This window comes from Alosa alosa, chromosome 1 (assembly GCF_017589495.1).
Source record: "Alosa alosa isolate M-15738 ecotype Scorff River chromosome 1, AALO_Geno_1.1, whole genome shotgun sequence".
Lineage (NCBI taxonomy): Eukaryota > Metazoa > Chordata > Actinopteri > Clupeiformes > Clupeidae > Alosa > Alosa alosa.
Window position 1 is genome coordinate 51,041,548 of NC_063189.1, and position 15,737 is coordinate 51,057,284.

At 39.5% G+C, this 15,737-nt stretch overlaps 1 protein-coding gene across 2 annotated transcripts in view; it reads right to left on the reverse strand.

Annotated features, from left to right (window-relative positions):
* ca8 (carbonic anhydrase VIII) overlaps window positions 1-15,737 on the reverse strand; it is a 102,242-nt gene that overhangs the window by 36,674 nt on the left and 49,831 nt on the right. The window contains exon 6 of one of the 2 annotated variants that reach the window (XM_048246348.1): window positions 6,805-6,853. The exons of the other annotated variant lie outside the window; for it this stretch is intronic. Within the exon in view, the coding sequence (XP_048102305.1) occupies window positions 6,805-6,853 (49 nt within the window). The remainder of the gene's footprint in view (window positions 1-6,804; window positions 6,854-15,737) is intronic. 2 annotated transcript variants of the gene reach the window in all.

A 15,737-nucleotide genomic window follows, 5' to 3' on the forward strand; every position in this document is an offset into this window, starting at 1 on the left:
AATTAAAAAATGAGGAAAAAAATCCAACCTTTAAACACACCAATATTCTTTGTGAATGAACCAGGTATCGTAAATTAATAAATGTTATTCCTTAAAATACAGGGGCATAAGTAAGGAACCCCTATGTTAAAATCCCATAGAGGCAGGCAGATTTTTATTTTTAAGGCCAGTTATTGAATGGACTCAGGATACTATGCATCCTGATAAAGTTCCCTTGGCTTTTGTAATTAAAAGATAGATAGATAACCCCACATCACATACCCTTCACCATACCTAGATATATCATGGTTTTATATTAGGCTAATAGCTGGTTTGATTTGCATGCTACAGATTCTATTAATTGCAAAAGAATTGTTGACTGGTAAGTTATTCATGACTGCAGATGCTGACTTGCCTATTTCACGATCCCTTGACCGCAACAATGCTACTTCCTAGTTTACCTGGGTTACAAGAATGCCCTTTCACTCCTGTTACAATATGCTGTAATTTATAGCAGGTTAAACAAAAGTGAGAACATATTGTGGGGAAAAATATACTTACCATTTTGGTACGCTGTTTGTTTGATCTGATGGTCTAGCGTAGTCTTCCAGAGCTGCCGGCCTCTTTTCAGTGGAATTGAGCTGGAACCAGTTTAAACCAGTGGCAATAACGTTAGCTTCGTCATCTTGACTGACATCCCAAAGACATTTTAAAATTCCGTGCATTTTGGCTACAGCATGGCTTAACACCATTCAAAACATACAGACTAAAGCTGTATAAGGCAAAGTAAGCTAGCAACGTTAAATTGTCTAACGTTAGCTTTATATACAAGCGGCACAGCCAGTGATGTAACTTACAAGTAGCTAACATTAACTAGCTAGCTAACTTTCTGTGCTGCTTCGTCAGGTTGTTCAATGATATATTGAGTCTAAAAATATGCAAGAACGTTAGCAAATTACCAAAATGTTAATGTACCTTCTCTGAGTTTTCGTGGTGGCAAGTTCTGCACAATCCTTCATACCCACACACCGTTTCACTTGGTTTCACTGGGCGCCAAATCTAGACTGCATTTTCTGGTAGGAGTCTTCTGCACGCGAGTTTGTCACGTCCGACCATCATAGACCTCTGAGTCTAACTTGATTTCTCTAACTTGCTAACAAGTCGCAAGTTAGCTCTGGGGTAGCAAAAATCAAATTGTGCCGCCTTCACGTACCATTGATTATAATATCTACTCGAAGGTTGAAGACAAAAGTGTGTTGAGGAAAACGTCTGCGTCTCCGATTTCGTCGTCTCCCTGTGCGAGAATTTAACAGGTGATCTCCTTGTATGGGCATAGATGGTAGCTTTTTTGTAGGCGAACTTCAGAGGTCTATCAGAACATCGTCATGTGTGGTGGTCACATCACATGGTTAGGCCTACTGTTTGCAAATGTGAACTTGAAAATATGTGCAATTAAAACAAATAAGCCAATGAAAATCATTTGAGAATTGTTGTACAACAGCTAGCGCTCTTACAGATCAGACTAATTTATAAAACAAATAGTTCTGGATGAGCATTACATTAGTTCACTTAGTGAGCTCTCTGATGGATAAGCCTGAGTAAAATATGAGATATATAAATTGAGCAAGTCTGAGTATTGTATAAGCCTTTTCTGAGATCTCTTTTGTAAATCAAAAAAGGACTAAACTAAGATGACTAGAATGAGAACGGTTCAAGCTTGTGAAGAGATCTCTTGGATCTGATGGAGCCTAATCTGAGATTTACCAAAATGATCTGAAATGAGAATTGCATGAGTTTACAGAGAGAGCTCTCTGGTGGATCAGCCTGAGTAAAATATGAGATGTATAAATTAGACAACACTGAGCATTATTTAAAATATTGATGAGATCTCATTTGTATATTAAAGGGAGTCTACACTGAGATAACTTAACTCTTTTGCTCCAGAGACAAACCTGAGAAGCGGGAGACAAAAGCAATAATCTAATTTTTTATATCACTGTGATCTCATTATTGTCTAGGAGAAACAACTGAGAAAGAGAGGAGCTCTCATTTTAACATTTTCTTTCCTCTGGGCTAGCAGCACACTTTATATCTATCCCCATTTACCACTAAACATATACAACTCTTACAAAGTATCTGATCCCCCATTATCCACAAAACACACATGGGGGTTTGGCGGCCAAAATGGCCGCCCAGGGGTTTGACATCAGTCACATGACTGTCACATGACACTACATCCAATATGGATGCCAAGGGGGGGGCGTGGCATTGTTTGACAACAGACACATGACTGTCACATGACTTTACATCCAATATGGCTGCCCAGGGGTTTGACACCAGTCACATGACTGTCACATGACTCACAAAACAATAACAATAACAAACAACACATGGTGACAACCACATGGCTAATTTGCATAAAAAGGAGGCGTGGTTATGACGTGTTTATGACGTTTCAGGGGGGCGGGGTTTATTTTTGACAGTTTGTTCATGATAATAACTACTGGCAGGTATTTTGTTTTTTCAACATCCAACTTTACATATAAAATTTGAATACTGTGATACTTTACACATTTAAAAAATATATTGTTTAATAGAATAATTAGCTACAACACATTTTCAACCATTTGTTCACTTTAATCTACTATTTCTTGGTTTAAATGAGTATTTTACCTGGTTGCACCACCTGACGATGCAGTTGTGACACCTGACTTTTGCTACTAATTTCAAATTATACATCTTCTTGGACACCTATATAACCTTTTGACTTTGCTAGCAAGTTCATCCATTCAATTTTACAATATAAGAAAGAGTTTTATATTCAAATAACTTTTTCTTAGTTTTACATTGACATGTAAACTGTCCAAGTCCAACTATGAAGAGATTTACGAACTTTTCACTCATCAGTAAAGGTCACTTGGGGTCCTCTTAAAGAGGGAATGTCCTAAAATAAACATTGTATGAAGGTGGTTGCACCGCCTTGACATTTCAGATATGCAAATTTCGGCAACACTTTACTTGACAGTATCGACATAAGAGTGACATGACACTGTCATGAACACATGACACTGTCATGACACATGAACCCTAACCCTAATCCTAACTCTAACCCTAACCCTAATCTAAACTTGTTATGACAAACTAATGATGACACGTTCATGACAGTGTCATCAGGGGCGGAGCCAAACATTTGAAACATTGGGGGCTTAGCCCAGTGTCACACACAGGAAGGCTAGAGGGGTCCGGGAGCATGCCCCCCAGTCAAAAAATTTTGGAAAAATATAGAATGACTTCTAGTGAATTCTGTGTAAACAAATGGACACATTGAGACTTTAAAATGTGAGACTCAAGGTATCTGACTGGCAGGCTACACTGTGTAAAATTATAGTTTTGGGTCTTTCAAGAGGGGTCTATAGGCATAGCCTATCTGATCAGCATGCACTTAGTTAATTAAGCGTTTCTTATGAGTTATGGTTTGTATATTATAGGCTAGTATACTATGCTGAGATAACCCTGATGGGATGCTACCTTGTCTCAATACATTTTTACTTTGAATTCTGGCCAGAGTACATTATGGTCAGGTTTAGCACAGCCCCACACATTGTGAACCCACTGATTATAATGTTCAGTGGAACACATGAAGCTAAGTTTAATCCAGGGCTTAAATTTTTCAAAAATTGTGGGGATTCCGTTGGGGGTTCAGCTGTCTCTGCACGTCCGCAATTGATATACGTTACTCAAATGGAGAACACATCAATGTTCCCTCGCGTCTCATGGCCACTCTATGTAATCCTTCTTGACAGTTCCTGATCGCTAAACCTTTGTTTTCTTTTCCTGAGAAGAGGTTGATGTAGATCGAAGCATGCATAATTTGACTTAGCAGTGACAAGTCCTGCTGCGAGATCTAGAGAAGGAGCGCACCTGCAAAGTGGTTCGCTGAATGTGTGTGTCTCTGCATGGGTTACGTTCGATTCAAGTCAGAAGTTGTTCCGTCCGGTCCCGCATTTACGCCGCTCCATTAATAGATTAACGTTACCAGACAGCGCTGTAAAATGTGTGCAGGAATTTCTCGCATTATGATGGCTAGAGTTGCAGGACTTGAATAAATCATGCGCTATACCCGCAATCCTGCACTGAAATGTAGGCCCTGTAATCAAGGCCTATGCCTAGGCTATATTACATTTTGTTGTAGGCCTAGTTGCCGTAGCTAGTTATCTTGCTGATTGGTTGACTGCTGTGCCAATAATTAACGTTGGTTGTGCTGGGCTCATGCTCGACTCGTAATCTGGACCTGAGTGGAGAAGTGGGGTGTTGGATAACATTGACAACTGTTGATGTCGAGGAAGGTATTTTTTTGCCCTAAAATGCATGAAACATGCAAGTTCAAAATCCCGCCGGTAGCCACGTTACATCTCCGTTTCATATTTGCCTAGGCTACTAGCCTACAATAAATGAATTGAACGAACTCAACTGACAACAGGTCAGATCTACTTATTCGGTCATTGAGACTCTATGAATACGGGACGGATCATGGCTTGTGCCAAGTGTGCACGTGCACAGGGGCCCTCAGCCAATGGGGGCCCTCGGATTTAAAAAAAAATATGCCATGAATTTAGGCTACAGTAGATTATGCCCGGTGCTTCTGTCTGTTAATTTGCGGCACAACTGAATGGTGTTATGGACCGAAAGAAAAATAAACTAAATGTTTTCCTGATCAATAAATACTTCTTAATTCATAAAATATAGAGGCATAACATTAGGTGGAAGTGGTAGGCTATGAGGGCTCATTCAATGTGTGTGCGTGTTTGCGAAAGTGAAACTGACCCACTCGTGGGTAGGTGAATGAAGTGGATTCCTGCAATGTTCATGAAAACAGCATAGCGATTGGATAGCCTAATAAATCGCGACTTGTTGTAGGCCTAACAGTAGCTTATATCGTAGCAAATAGCCTATAGCGATACCGATGACAGATAGGCCTACACCTATTTCACTTTCGTCTCGCTGGAGTGAGCGATAATGTGGGCTGTTGCAAAAGAAATTAATTAGGGAGATGATCTGCATCTCCATTTACCAAACGCTATAGTTTTGCTAACATCTCCACTGTTAACGTGAAATATGTCTCCATGCAAGGTAGTGTCAAGCAGCAGTGAAATGAAAACCTTATCATGCAGGTAGCCAATGTTCACGTCACCTGAGTCAGACAGAAAACGGGCCCTGCTTGCTCTGTTAAAGTTTGTATGCCCCTTCCAAACTGCGTTAAAAGGGTATATTTAACAGCCAGAATTTTGAAAATTTCCAGGGGGAGACACCCCCGAACCCCCCGTAATATGATCAGCACCACCTCTCATTAAATACTATCAACGTCCCTGCTACCGGTCCGTCAGATATGACAACTGTGTCCGGTCCGTTTAGTGAAAAATGTTGCTGTAGACTGTTTGGACAGCAAAGGGAGATTACAGCCTAATAATAAAAACAGCTGCTGGAATTCATTTCTGTGTGGGCCTGAGTTATAATATATGACATAATGTACTACATTTTCATTGTGTGCAATTGTGCACCAGCCTGCACAGCAAACAGCAAAGAGAGAAGCTGCTTAGCTGCACGCAAGATATGCAAAACGCCATGGGGTCAGGGGCAGCTTTTTTGATATTGTGCACAGGGGCCCATATTTGTTTAATCTGTCCCTGTACAGTACAACAAACTTTCTGTGTTTCTCAAGTTTATTTTTGTATTACGGGGTACAGTAGCCTAATTGCCTAATGTCTTGACAATAGCTTTTCTTACCGGCTTGCTGTTTAAACTGACTGCACTGCTCTGAACTTTCCTGCCAGGTTTATGACGTAAACCGCTACATCTTAACAGGCTCCGGCATTGCCTAAACTCATCGCGTGGGAAATCAGATTATCTGTCAATATTGGACTTTGAAAATAACATTAACACTATTTGAAAATAGCAGTTAACATTTTAAGAGCTATTAAACTAATAAATTTTGTTTATTTAAAAGGAAGAATTATGCCCCCATATTTATTTTTAATGTCGTTACCTTTTCAATTCTATATTTAATACTTTTCAAATAGTGCTAATTTGCTCGGACGGTTGTGCCACATGACATTTTGAGGGTTTGAGATGACAAAACATAAAAGTTCTATAATTTTTATGATAAACAGTAGTAGTAGTATGTTCAAATTATACAGGTTTTATAGAATAAAATGATGCTTGTTATGAATCACTTTAAATTATTTTATACCAAAATAAAGGACTTGGACACAGAAATCTGCATGTTACATCATTGACCCGTATGTTTAAGTAACATACACACATACAGTAGGTGTACAGTATTATATATAATGAAATTCACCCTAGTTTTCACTAGTGTGTACTTCACATGCAACTCAATGGATTGTCCTCCCAGTCTGACTATATTAATCTTAAATCATCATTTATTTTTCACCCTGGTGGTTATGGTGATAGTGTTGTTTTCATTGATATTGGGTCCATTATCAGAGGTCTGAGAGAATGAGGGGTTTCATCAGCATCTAAACTATGCTCATTGATTGGCTGTTCTATTGTGAACAAAGACCTTGGACTACACTACATTATCACTACAATCCCTCTTGCCTTTAGTTTCCATTTTCTTTCCAATTCCTATTTCAGTGATACTTGATTGTGATACTGAAAAATAAATGCCATTGTTGGTGTACTGTAAGTAAGTGTGTAGTAAGTCAGTTTTTATTCATATAGTGTGTCTTTCATGCACAAAGTACAACACAATAACACAACACACCGTATGCCAGTGTGGCTCACTTTTTTAAAAAAGCAGAGTACCTGGGAGCAATGTGTTTGGATTAAAACATGGTATTATCTTCGTCTTCCCCTGTGCAAACAAAAAGAATGGTGTAAATAAAAATTAGATCATATTAGTAATAACCCTTAGAACTCCAGCCATGCTGGTTTTTGCATTACCATGTTCAGGAAAGTGCAATACTGACAATCTTATTTTTTAGCACAAGCTAAGCAAGTATTGTCATTTAATTTTACTATTTTGTTTGTGTATATTTAACTATATACACAAACATGAGCAAAAAAACATCAAAATATTTTGATATAAATAAAAAATCAATTTATATAAGGAATCCAGGTCACAAATGACAATTGATAAAACCAGCATCTTTCTTAAAAATGTAAAGCTCCCCACATTATCAGAGGAAGCGTCATAACAAATGATATCACCCTTAACAGATGTAGAAATAAGAAATGCAACAAAGAGATTCAAAAATAATAAATCCCCAGGAGTTGACGGCCTCCCTGGAGAATTTTATAAGTGCTTCATCAATGATCTAGCACCAGTGTTAAATTAGGTGTTTAGATATGCTCTCTCTGAGGGTAATGCTCCTGGGACCTGGTCACAGGTCGTTATATCTGTGATACACAAGGAAGGAAAAGATCCAACACTATGTGAAGGATATAGAGCAAACAGGGTTTATTCCATGGGTGCTAATAATATAAGGAGAACTTTAAACATAATTACCTGTGCAAAGAAAAATAAACAGACATCAATGCTTATAAGCTTTGATGCACAGAAGGCTTTTGATCTGGGATGGGCTTTCACTCAAAATGTATAAGATGGGTAACAACTATTTATAAACAGCCAAAAGAGTAAGAGTGAATGGGTGCTGCTCGGAGTTCTTTGGCCTGCAGCGAGGGGTGAGACAGGGAGACTGTCTTAGCCCCCCTGCTTTTTGCCATAAACATTGAGCCCTTGGCGGCATCCATAAGACAAAATGAGAAAATAAAAGGCATAATGGATATGGGAAATACAGAACATACAATATCACTATATGCAGATGACATTTTAACTTACATAGGTGATCCTATTGTTTCTGTACCTGCTCTAATGAACACTCTTAAAGAGTATGGTGAACTCTCTGGATATCAGATCAACGAATCCAAGTCTGAAGCTATGATGTTAAAGGGGCAGTGGCCTACACAATTAACAGGAAGACTTTCGCTGGTCACAAAGATTTAGATACTTGGGAATAATTCTAACTACAGATCTAACAAATATGTTCACAGCCAATTATGGGAAGTTGATGAATTACTATGTACAAAAATCAACGGAGGCCTGAATTTACCTAATCTGAAACAATATTACTGGGCAGCCCAAATACGATACATGGTTTCCTGGGTATCTCAAGAAAAAGATACTGTTTAGGTAGAAATGGAACAGTCTGAATGTCTAGATGTTCCATTGAACTCCCTCCCATTCCTTAACTTAGACACCAATAGGATGAAAACGACTGACATATTTGTCATTCAACCTTATGTCATATAAGAATTTGTTTTGATGCACAGCAAAAAATCAAAGTGGCTTGTTTGATTGTTGATTTCTATCGCCATATAACGTTCTCTTTCGTCAGCTGTCAACATTGAACATTGAAAATAGCCTAAGGGAGATTTCCCGGGTTTCTCACCCAAAATACAGGAAAATGTCAACATTCGTCCCCGTTAACGTTGGAAGGGTTGGAGCAACAAAGTAGCCTACTTTATTCACGCCTATAGCCTATATTCATTTGGTCAACTTTATACAGCCCTAAAAAGGCTAAATTTACCTTTGGTTTACTTTTAGTTTACCGTGTAGCCCAGTGGTTCTCAACCTTTTTTGAAAAAAAAAAAAAAATTACCCCTGGGTGGGCTATTAGGCCACTCACACTCATGCTATATTGCTTAAATAAAAAAACGAGCCCATTTCTGTGCTGTTTTGGTTTCTTCTGGAATTATAAGAAAATGTCCCTAAGCAATAGGAGACTGGTTGGGTAAAAAAAAAAACACTACCACATCAGCATTGGTTGTAATGATTTTTTTTTCACATTAAATGTAGGCAACAAAACGTGTCATTTTATCATGGACAAAAATCAAGTGCACATCACGTGAACAACATATGCACCGTAACAATCCAACGGATTAGCAACGGTCTTTTCGTGGAGATTACGCTCAGAGCAGCTGCAGAACAACAGCGAGCGGAAAACGGGCTATAGAGATGACGATAGCTGGGGCTGGGGAACGTGAGTCCGGGCATGTGCAGGCCCGAACTGCACTGTATGACCACTGAGCATAGATAAACAGTAAAATGTAGCTGGGACGGTAGAGGGGTTAGAAACCCATGAATGAAAATAGCCTATTTATTTCAGGTAGCCTATTTTTGCACCAAAAATATGTGAAAACCATGAAAGTTTAAAATGTAAAAAAAAAAAAAAAAAATCACGTTCCCAGCGCTCACATTCCCAGCGCCCCCCTAGGTAGTACGAACGCCCCCCAGGGTACCGCCCCCGTTGAGAAACCCTAGTGTAGCCTAACTTTAAAGAGTGTGCATGCTTAACATAGTAAAGCATACTTTTGCTTCATTCATCCACACATCCAGCTCCTAACGTTTTGACAAGCATTTCTACCAATTGACCTTGTTCCTGCCCATCTCTAGCTTTGCTGTCTCCATCTTTTCTGTTTTTGTTGTTTGCAAAAAAAAAAATAAATAGTATTTATTGGTAGCCAGCAACAAGTGCAATTTGTTAATCGCTGTCATTCTCTCTCCTGCGCAAACAAAAATGTGTTACGTTCCAAGTAGCAGTGCTGTTTTGACAAGCATTTCTACCAATTGACCTTGTTCCTGCCCATCTCTAGCTTTGCTGTCTCCATCTTTTCTGTTTTTGTTGTTTGCAAAAAAAATAAATAGTATTTATTGGTAGCCAGCAACAAGTGCAATTTGTTAATCGCTGTCATTCTCTCTCCTGCGCAAACAAAAATGTGTTACGTTCCAAGTAGCAGTGCGTAATTCTGCTTCATAAAGTTGAACAAATACATTTGGTTATTTCACATAAATAGCCAGTTTATGGTCTACAGTGTAGAGTTGGTAAGTTATGGTAGGCCAACTTGGAGTGAATATAAAATACAAATATATAGTGAATATAAAAACAGCTGAGTAGCCTGATGGTAGGCAGGTGCGCACGTAGACATACAGCCGAACACTGCAAGCGCCAATGAATTGTGCTGTCACGACAACCACGCCGTTAACTTAAATAGGTTAACGTCACTTTAAGTTCGCATTCAAGCAAGCAAAACGATGATTTGAAGACATCTGTTTCGCTGGAAGGGCAAGGGGGTAACAACAGGACAACACAGAGACAGGCTAGATGGCAGGACTAATGTTATGAGAGTATTAATATGGGATATTAATAAGACAGCGGGGGAAAAGTTAAAATACATGATAAACCCGGAAATATTTGGCATGTTAGGTATGTTTTGGAAAATGTTCAGCTTCGGCAGCTTTACAATGACTGAGAAAGCCTAGAGACGAGTCCATAGCAACCAGTTCATGTGTTGAATTTGTTATTACCCAGTGTGCTTTGTAGGGGTGTGCATTGGCACTGCCCTCACAATTCGATTCAATTACGATTCAACAGGTAACGATTCGATTCTACGAAGCATTGCGATGCTAGCCTGGCGAGCCAGACCCACATTAAAATGTAGGGTCTGGGCACTCACCGTTCGCAGTGCTCAGTCCGAGGGGCGGGATAATCAGTTGTCTTTCAAATTCCCTCTGCACGCAATAGGACAGCGGCAACGCTATGAGTCCCATGCGTTTCCCACCAGCGGAGCTAGTTGGCTAGTTCAAACGTTTGCCAACATAATAAAAAGCTTAACTCAGATCACACTGTTAAGCCAGCAGCAACATCCATCTTATTTGTTTTCAAGTAGCAGGGAATTCAAGCCAAACCGTTGCAACTCTGCCATCAATCATTATGTTAAGCCCACCTAACGACTCTATACACGATTTCAATGGCCTGATTAAGTTTCGATTTCTGGAGCTCACAAGCCAACGGAGAGTTGCTAGACTAGCCTACATTTGCTGCCGCTAGGGGCGTGTCTAGATTTCTAGGCTATTGCGATGCATTGCGATGCATCCAAATTCCACTGCACACAACAAGGCAAATTTTGAGGTCATTTTGAGGCAATACAAGCAGTCAGATATTAAACAACAGATTTTATTGTCCGCTATATGTGTCACTCTCCTGTATTTTTGACATAAATATCATTAAATAAAATAAAATTGAATGGTACAGGGTATTGGATATGGCATTTTAAAAAGTTTAATAATTTAAACACATTGTAAAACTTAAAGCAAAAATTTGGAGACATCCATGCATGTCGAAATTTGCTGCAAATTCAAAACTGGATTACTCTGGAACGGCTAACTAAACAGGGGGCTGCTTTACACCTTTCTGTTCGGTAAGGTCAGCTGTTTATTCTGATATATGGTTTGCTATGTGTTGAACGAAAGGTTTGTGAAGTATCCCACTGATATGGGTAGGGAGATGGGCGCAGAACCTTCAGTAGAATGTATGATTAAATTAAATTATATTATTTACTTTTCTCATGAACCGTTCACCACAGCAATTAGCGGCTAACATTGTTTAAAAGCTGAGAAAAAGCTCTTTCATGTGATGTCTGTGTGATGAGTAGACTCATTCGCGAGTAGTTCAACTGAGAAGAATGGGTGAATTTGGATGCACTTTCTTTCTTGCCGTGCACTGTCACTTTCTCCACTGCGTAAAAGACTAAATTAATTTGCGCTGTGAATGCTTATTTTGACAGGCCTTAGGCTAAATAAAAATCGTTATTAGTCGGACGCAAAACAGAATATCGAAAGAAGGGGACACCAAGGCCACCGTGGCCTGTAAACCTCTGATTTTCAAAGGGGCATCACGGCCACCTCAAGGGGCAACTGTCATGGCTACATGGCTGTCGTGAAATTCCTACCCTGCACATGCCAACGATCGACATGGTTTGTGAAGTTAGTTGTATTGCCAATGTGCTTGATTTTACACACTGCGTACGTCTTGTCTAGTTTCCCATTAACTTCGTAGAATCCGAAATGTGCCCAGATGTCCGCTTTCCAAGCTTTGGGTGCGTTTTTAATTACCCGTCTATCGCGTTCATCTCCCTCCGTCATCTTGATTCTTTAGTGTTGTTGTTATGCTAGCTAGTGCTGCCGCTTAGCATGTAGCTACAGGCTGCGCATGTCATTACAACGTTGCTCTGGAAATGCCCCCAGAAGTAATTTAAACTTCACATTTCACAACTTTATTGTCCACTCAAGGCCAAAAAAGTATGGCACGTTGCCGCAACGCTGAATCGTGCATGCCCCGCATTGCAATGCATCGCCGAATCGATTATTGTTGACACCACTACTATATAAACCTAGTATTCTGAATAATGTTTTTGTGTTTCATTTTCACCTGCTGCCATGTGTGTTTGGCTATAGTGTTGCATCTGAAATCTGAAACAGGATTAGGCATACACTAAATCAGTCAATGAGGGCTACTTAAACATTCAATTATCCTTTTTAATCTACATGCCCACTTCTGAATTGTATTGCATCTGTAGGCCTTTTTATGAACTCAAAATAAGCTATTTAATTATTTCAACTCATTTCAGACATTCCGCAAGCTATTAATCCTCCATAACACATATTTGAAGAACATGTGGAAATAAAATTTTACTTTTAGGCATTCAGGCTACCCGATCTGCAATACGTTGCCAACAGCCTTGCCTTGCTTTGTTTGCTGCCGACGTATTTGATTTTTGTCGTAGAGTGAGTTTTAATTCCTCGACAATTACGTTAATGTATTTGTAACGCTAACACCTTCATTTCGACAGCTGTCGTGGAAAATGTCTAGCCTGGGTGTTCCCATGCTGCCTTGCGCGCGATTTGATTCACGCTGCTAAGGCAGCCTGGAGACCATGGAGCAAATTTTCGCCTCAGATAGGGAACCAATCACAGAACAGGGGGGAAAGCAAGACGATGATGAACTATGCACAGACGCATTTGATAGACATCCGTGGCACCCAATAAACGGATCTGGGCATTTTTTTTCAAATACGAGAAAATGAACGTTTGATTCCCAGACCACGTCTCATTGAGAAGTGGTGGCGCTAGCCAGGCTAGAAAATGTCCACTTCCGAATCCAATATTCCAATTAACAATTACCACTTGACTATTTAGTAATTTAGCACTCTAGAACAAGGCGCCCGAAGGAGACAATGTAGACAGAAGATTTTCTAAAGACTGTTGATCTTTATTCCCCATATTGCAATGATAGTACAGACCAACCGTCAAAGCAATAGGGAGAAGGTGGGATGTGCCACCCTCTCACGTTACCTCCAACAACACCCTTCGCCAATCAGTACCATGCAGGGTCGCTTACATTGGTGGAAACCATCTTCCTATCATGCATAAAACTATATGCAAACCTATATAATACATAGGTAACATATGTAAAATAGTATAACCCTAAATCTCCCTGGTTCCTTCAAGTTTGGTGAGTTAAGGCCTTCTTATCTGATTCTCTCCCTGGCTAGACAGGGCCTAGCTCATGAGACACAATGGCCTCCACATCCCTGTCCCGTCCATTCCTCGCCAGCTTGATAACACCCCCCTTCCCTTGACCATGTATGGAGGAGATGCTTTCATCCTGGTACCCCATTACTTTTCCCCTCACCCCACTCCTCTGACAGTTGGTCTGGCCTACACAGGATACAATGATCTCACTCTGCTCACAGCAAATGCAGTGGCCTTAAGACTTGACACTTATGACTTCATTCTTATAAACATGAAAACCCCATACAATAGTATAAACCCTTATGAAACCCATGCAATATTATAAACACTTATAAAACCCATGATTACATCCCCTTAAATCATGAAAATCCACCATACAGCCCTAATACGACAACAAAAACAACTTTTTTTCCATCACATTTGCTTGCAGACCTCTAGGGATATCTGGTAGCCTGGAGATTCCAGACCCTGGTGATCTAGAAAGATTAAGGGTCTGGCCACAAATAATGTAATGGCCCAAATCGAGGGGCGGCAGCAAGCGTGCATTTGAAAATCTCACTGCACGCAATTGGATAACACAATACGACCAACGTTTACTGACTGATTCCAGACTTCGATATAATTGGATAACACTACGACTGTCATCTGTTTAGCTCGCCTCTGGCTCTCATATATCAGATACACCGATACAAGTGGCAAAAGTAACGTGCATCATTACTCATTGCCAGAGTGTCTCGCAGAGACAATTCAAATTGTGCTCTTGCGAGAACTCTGGAGTTTCCAGGGTAGATATCTGGCGGAGTTGGACCACAATTTAACACTGGTCTACGGGAATATGAAGAAGGGAGCATATTTCATAACAGCATACCTGCCTGCCGCGTTCTACTAGTGCCTCGAGGAGTTGCTTGTGTAAACTAGCCTACTGCCTGAGACAGAGTGGACATGAAACAGATTTGCTCATGGGGCCTAGTAGGTATACATGCCTAGTAGGTATACATCAATATAATGGTTTCCCAGGTTAGCTACATAGCTGCTAGCTGGTATAGAAAAGGAACCGAGTGGTAGCCACTTTCACTGGTCAATTCAGTTTAAAATTAGGCTTGTTGAAAAGTTTTTGCTGGCAAAAACATACTTCAAAATGACACTACACAACAAGGTAAATGTTTATTTTACAGTTATTTTATTTTAAATTGTACAGTTTATTGTACAGTTTATTTTTCAACATTAGCTAAATAGTTTTGGAAACAGACTGTAGTGATCACCGTCTTTTAAAACAACAACAATACGATGCGCATCTTGTAGGCAGGCAAAATTGAAAGGTTATGTTGATAGCCTATGATGTCACCTACTGGCGGCAGTGCAGGTAGACGAGGCTACCAACTTTACTTCTATATTATTACTTTTAAACATTTTTTTATTCTTGAATAATTGATTCACACGTTAAATGTTCATAAAGTTTGTCAACATTGGCTACAGAGTATGTCTACTTGGCCTACTCATTTCTGCATCATTCTAGCCTATAAATTAAAGCGCAGCGGCTCTTCCCTACAGTTTTGGCCATTGACCTATGCACAAATAATTCCATTTTTGACAATGTTCCACCGTTTGGATTTTCATGGACTTTTGGTATGTGACATGGAAAGATTTCATGAACTGTACACAACGTTTCTGTTGCAATTAGTTTTGGGTTGGGTGATTTATTTTATTTTTCTCACAGATTTGCTTAGACTAATCCAGTTGTTAAGTACGTCATCAAGGGCCCAACAGCTTTTTCGTTAAAAAAAAAATGTTTTCTAGCGCAGCCAGCCGTTTTTCGCAACTTGTAAACCCAGTCACCATCACCTCCGTTTTAGTGAGTAAAACAAAATCACTTAACTTTAACAGTCATTACTGTAGCTGTGCAGCCAGATTGTAACATATTTTCAATTTAGTCTTAGTCATGTGACGAAATGTCCTTTTTAGTCTTTTTCATGTTTAGTCAATCAAATATCATTTTTGTTAGTCAAGTTTTAGTCGGCTAAAAGTCTCGTCATTTTAGTCTAGTTTTAGTCAACAGAAAACCCAAGGTATCTTAGTCAAGTTTTAGTCAAAACATTTTAGTCTTTTTTTAAATAACAAATTACTTCTGATTATCATTTCAGTCAAATATTGTTTCACACATCTCAATTTTTCCCCAATGTTTTATGTCCACAGGGCTTCACGTCAGTTATAGGCCTAATTACTCATTGTGACTTTTTGTCAGTCAGGGGTGTGTTTCCCAAAAGCATAGTTGCTAACCTGTTAGCAACTTAGTTTGTTGGCAATGGGAAATTGCATTGCAACCAACAAAGTTGCTAACTTAGTTAGCAACTATGCTTTTGGAAAA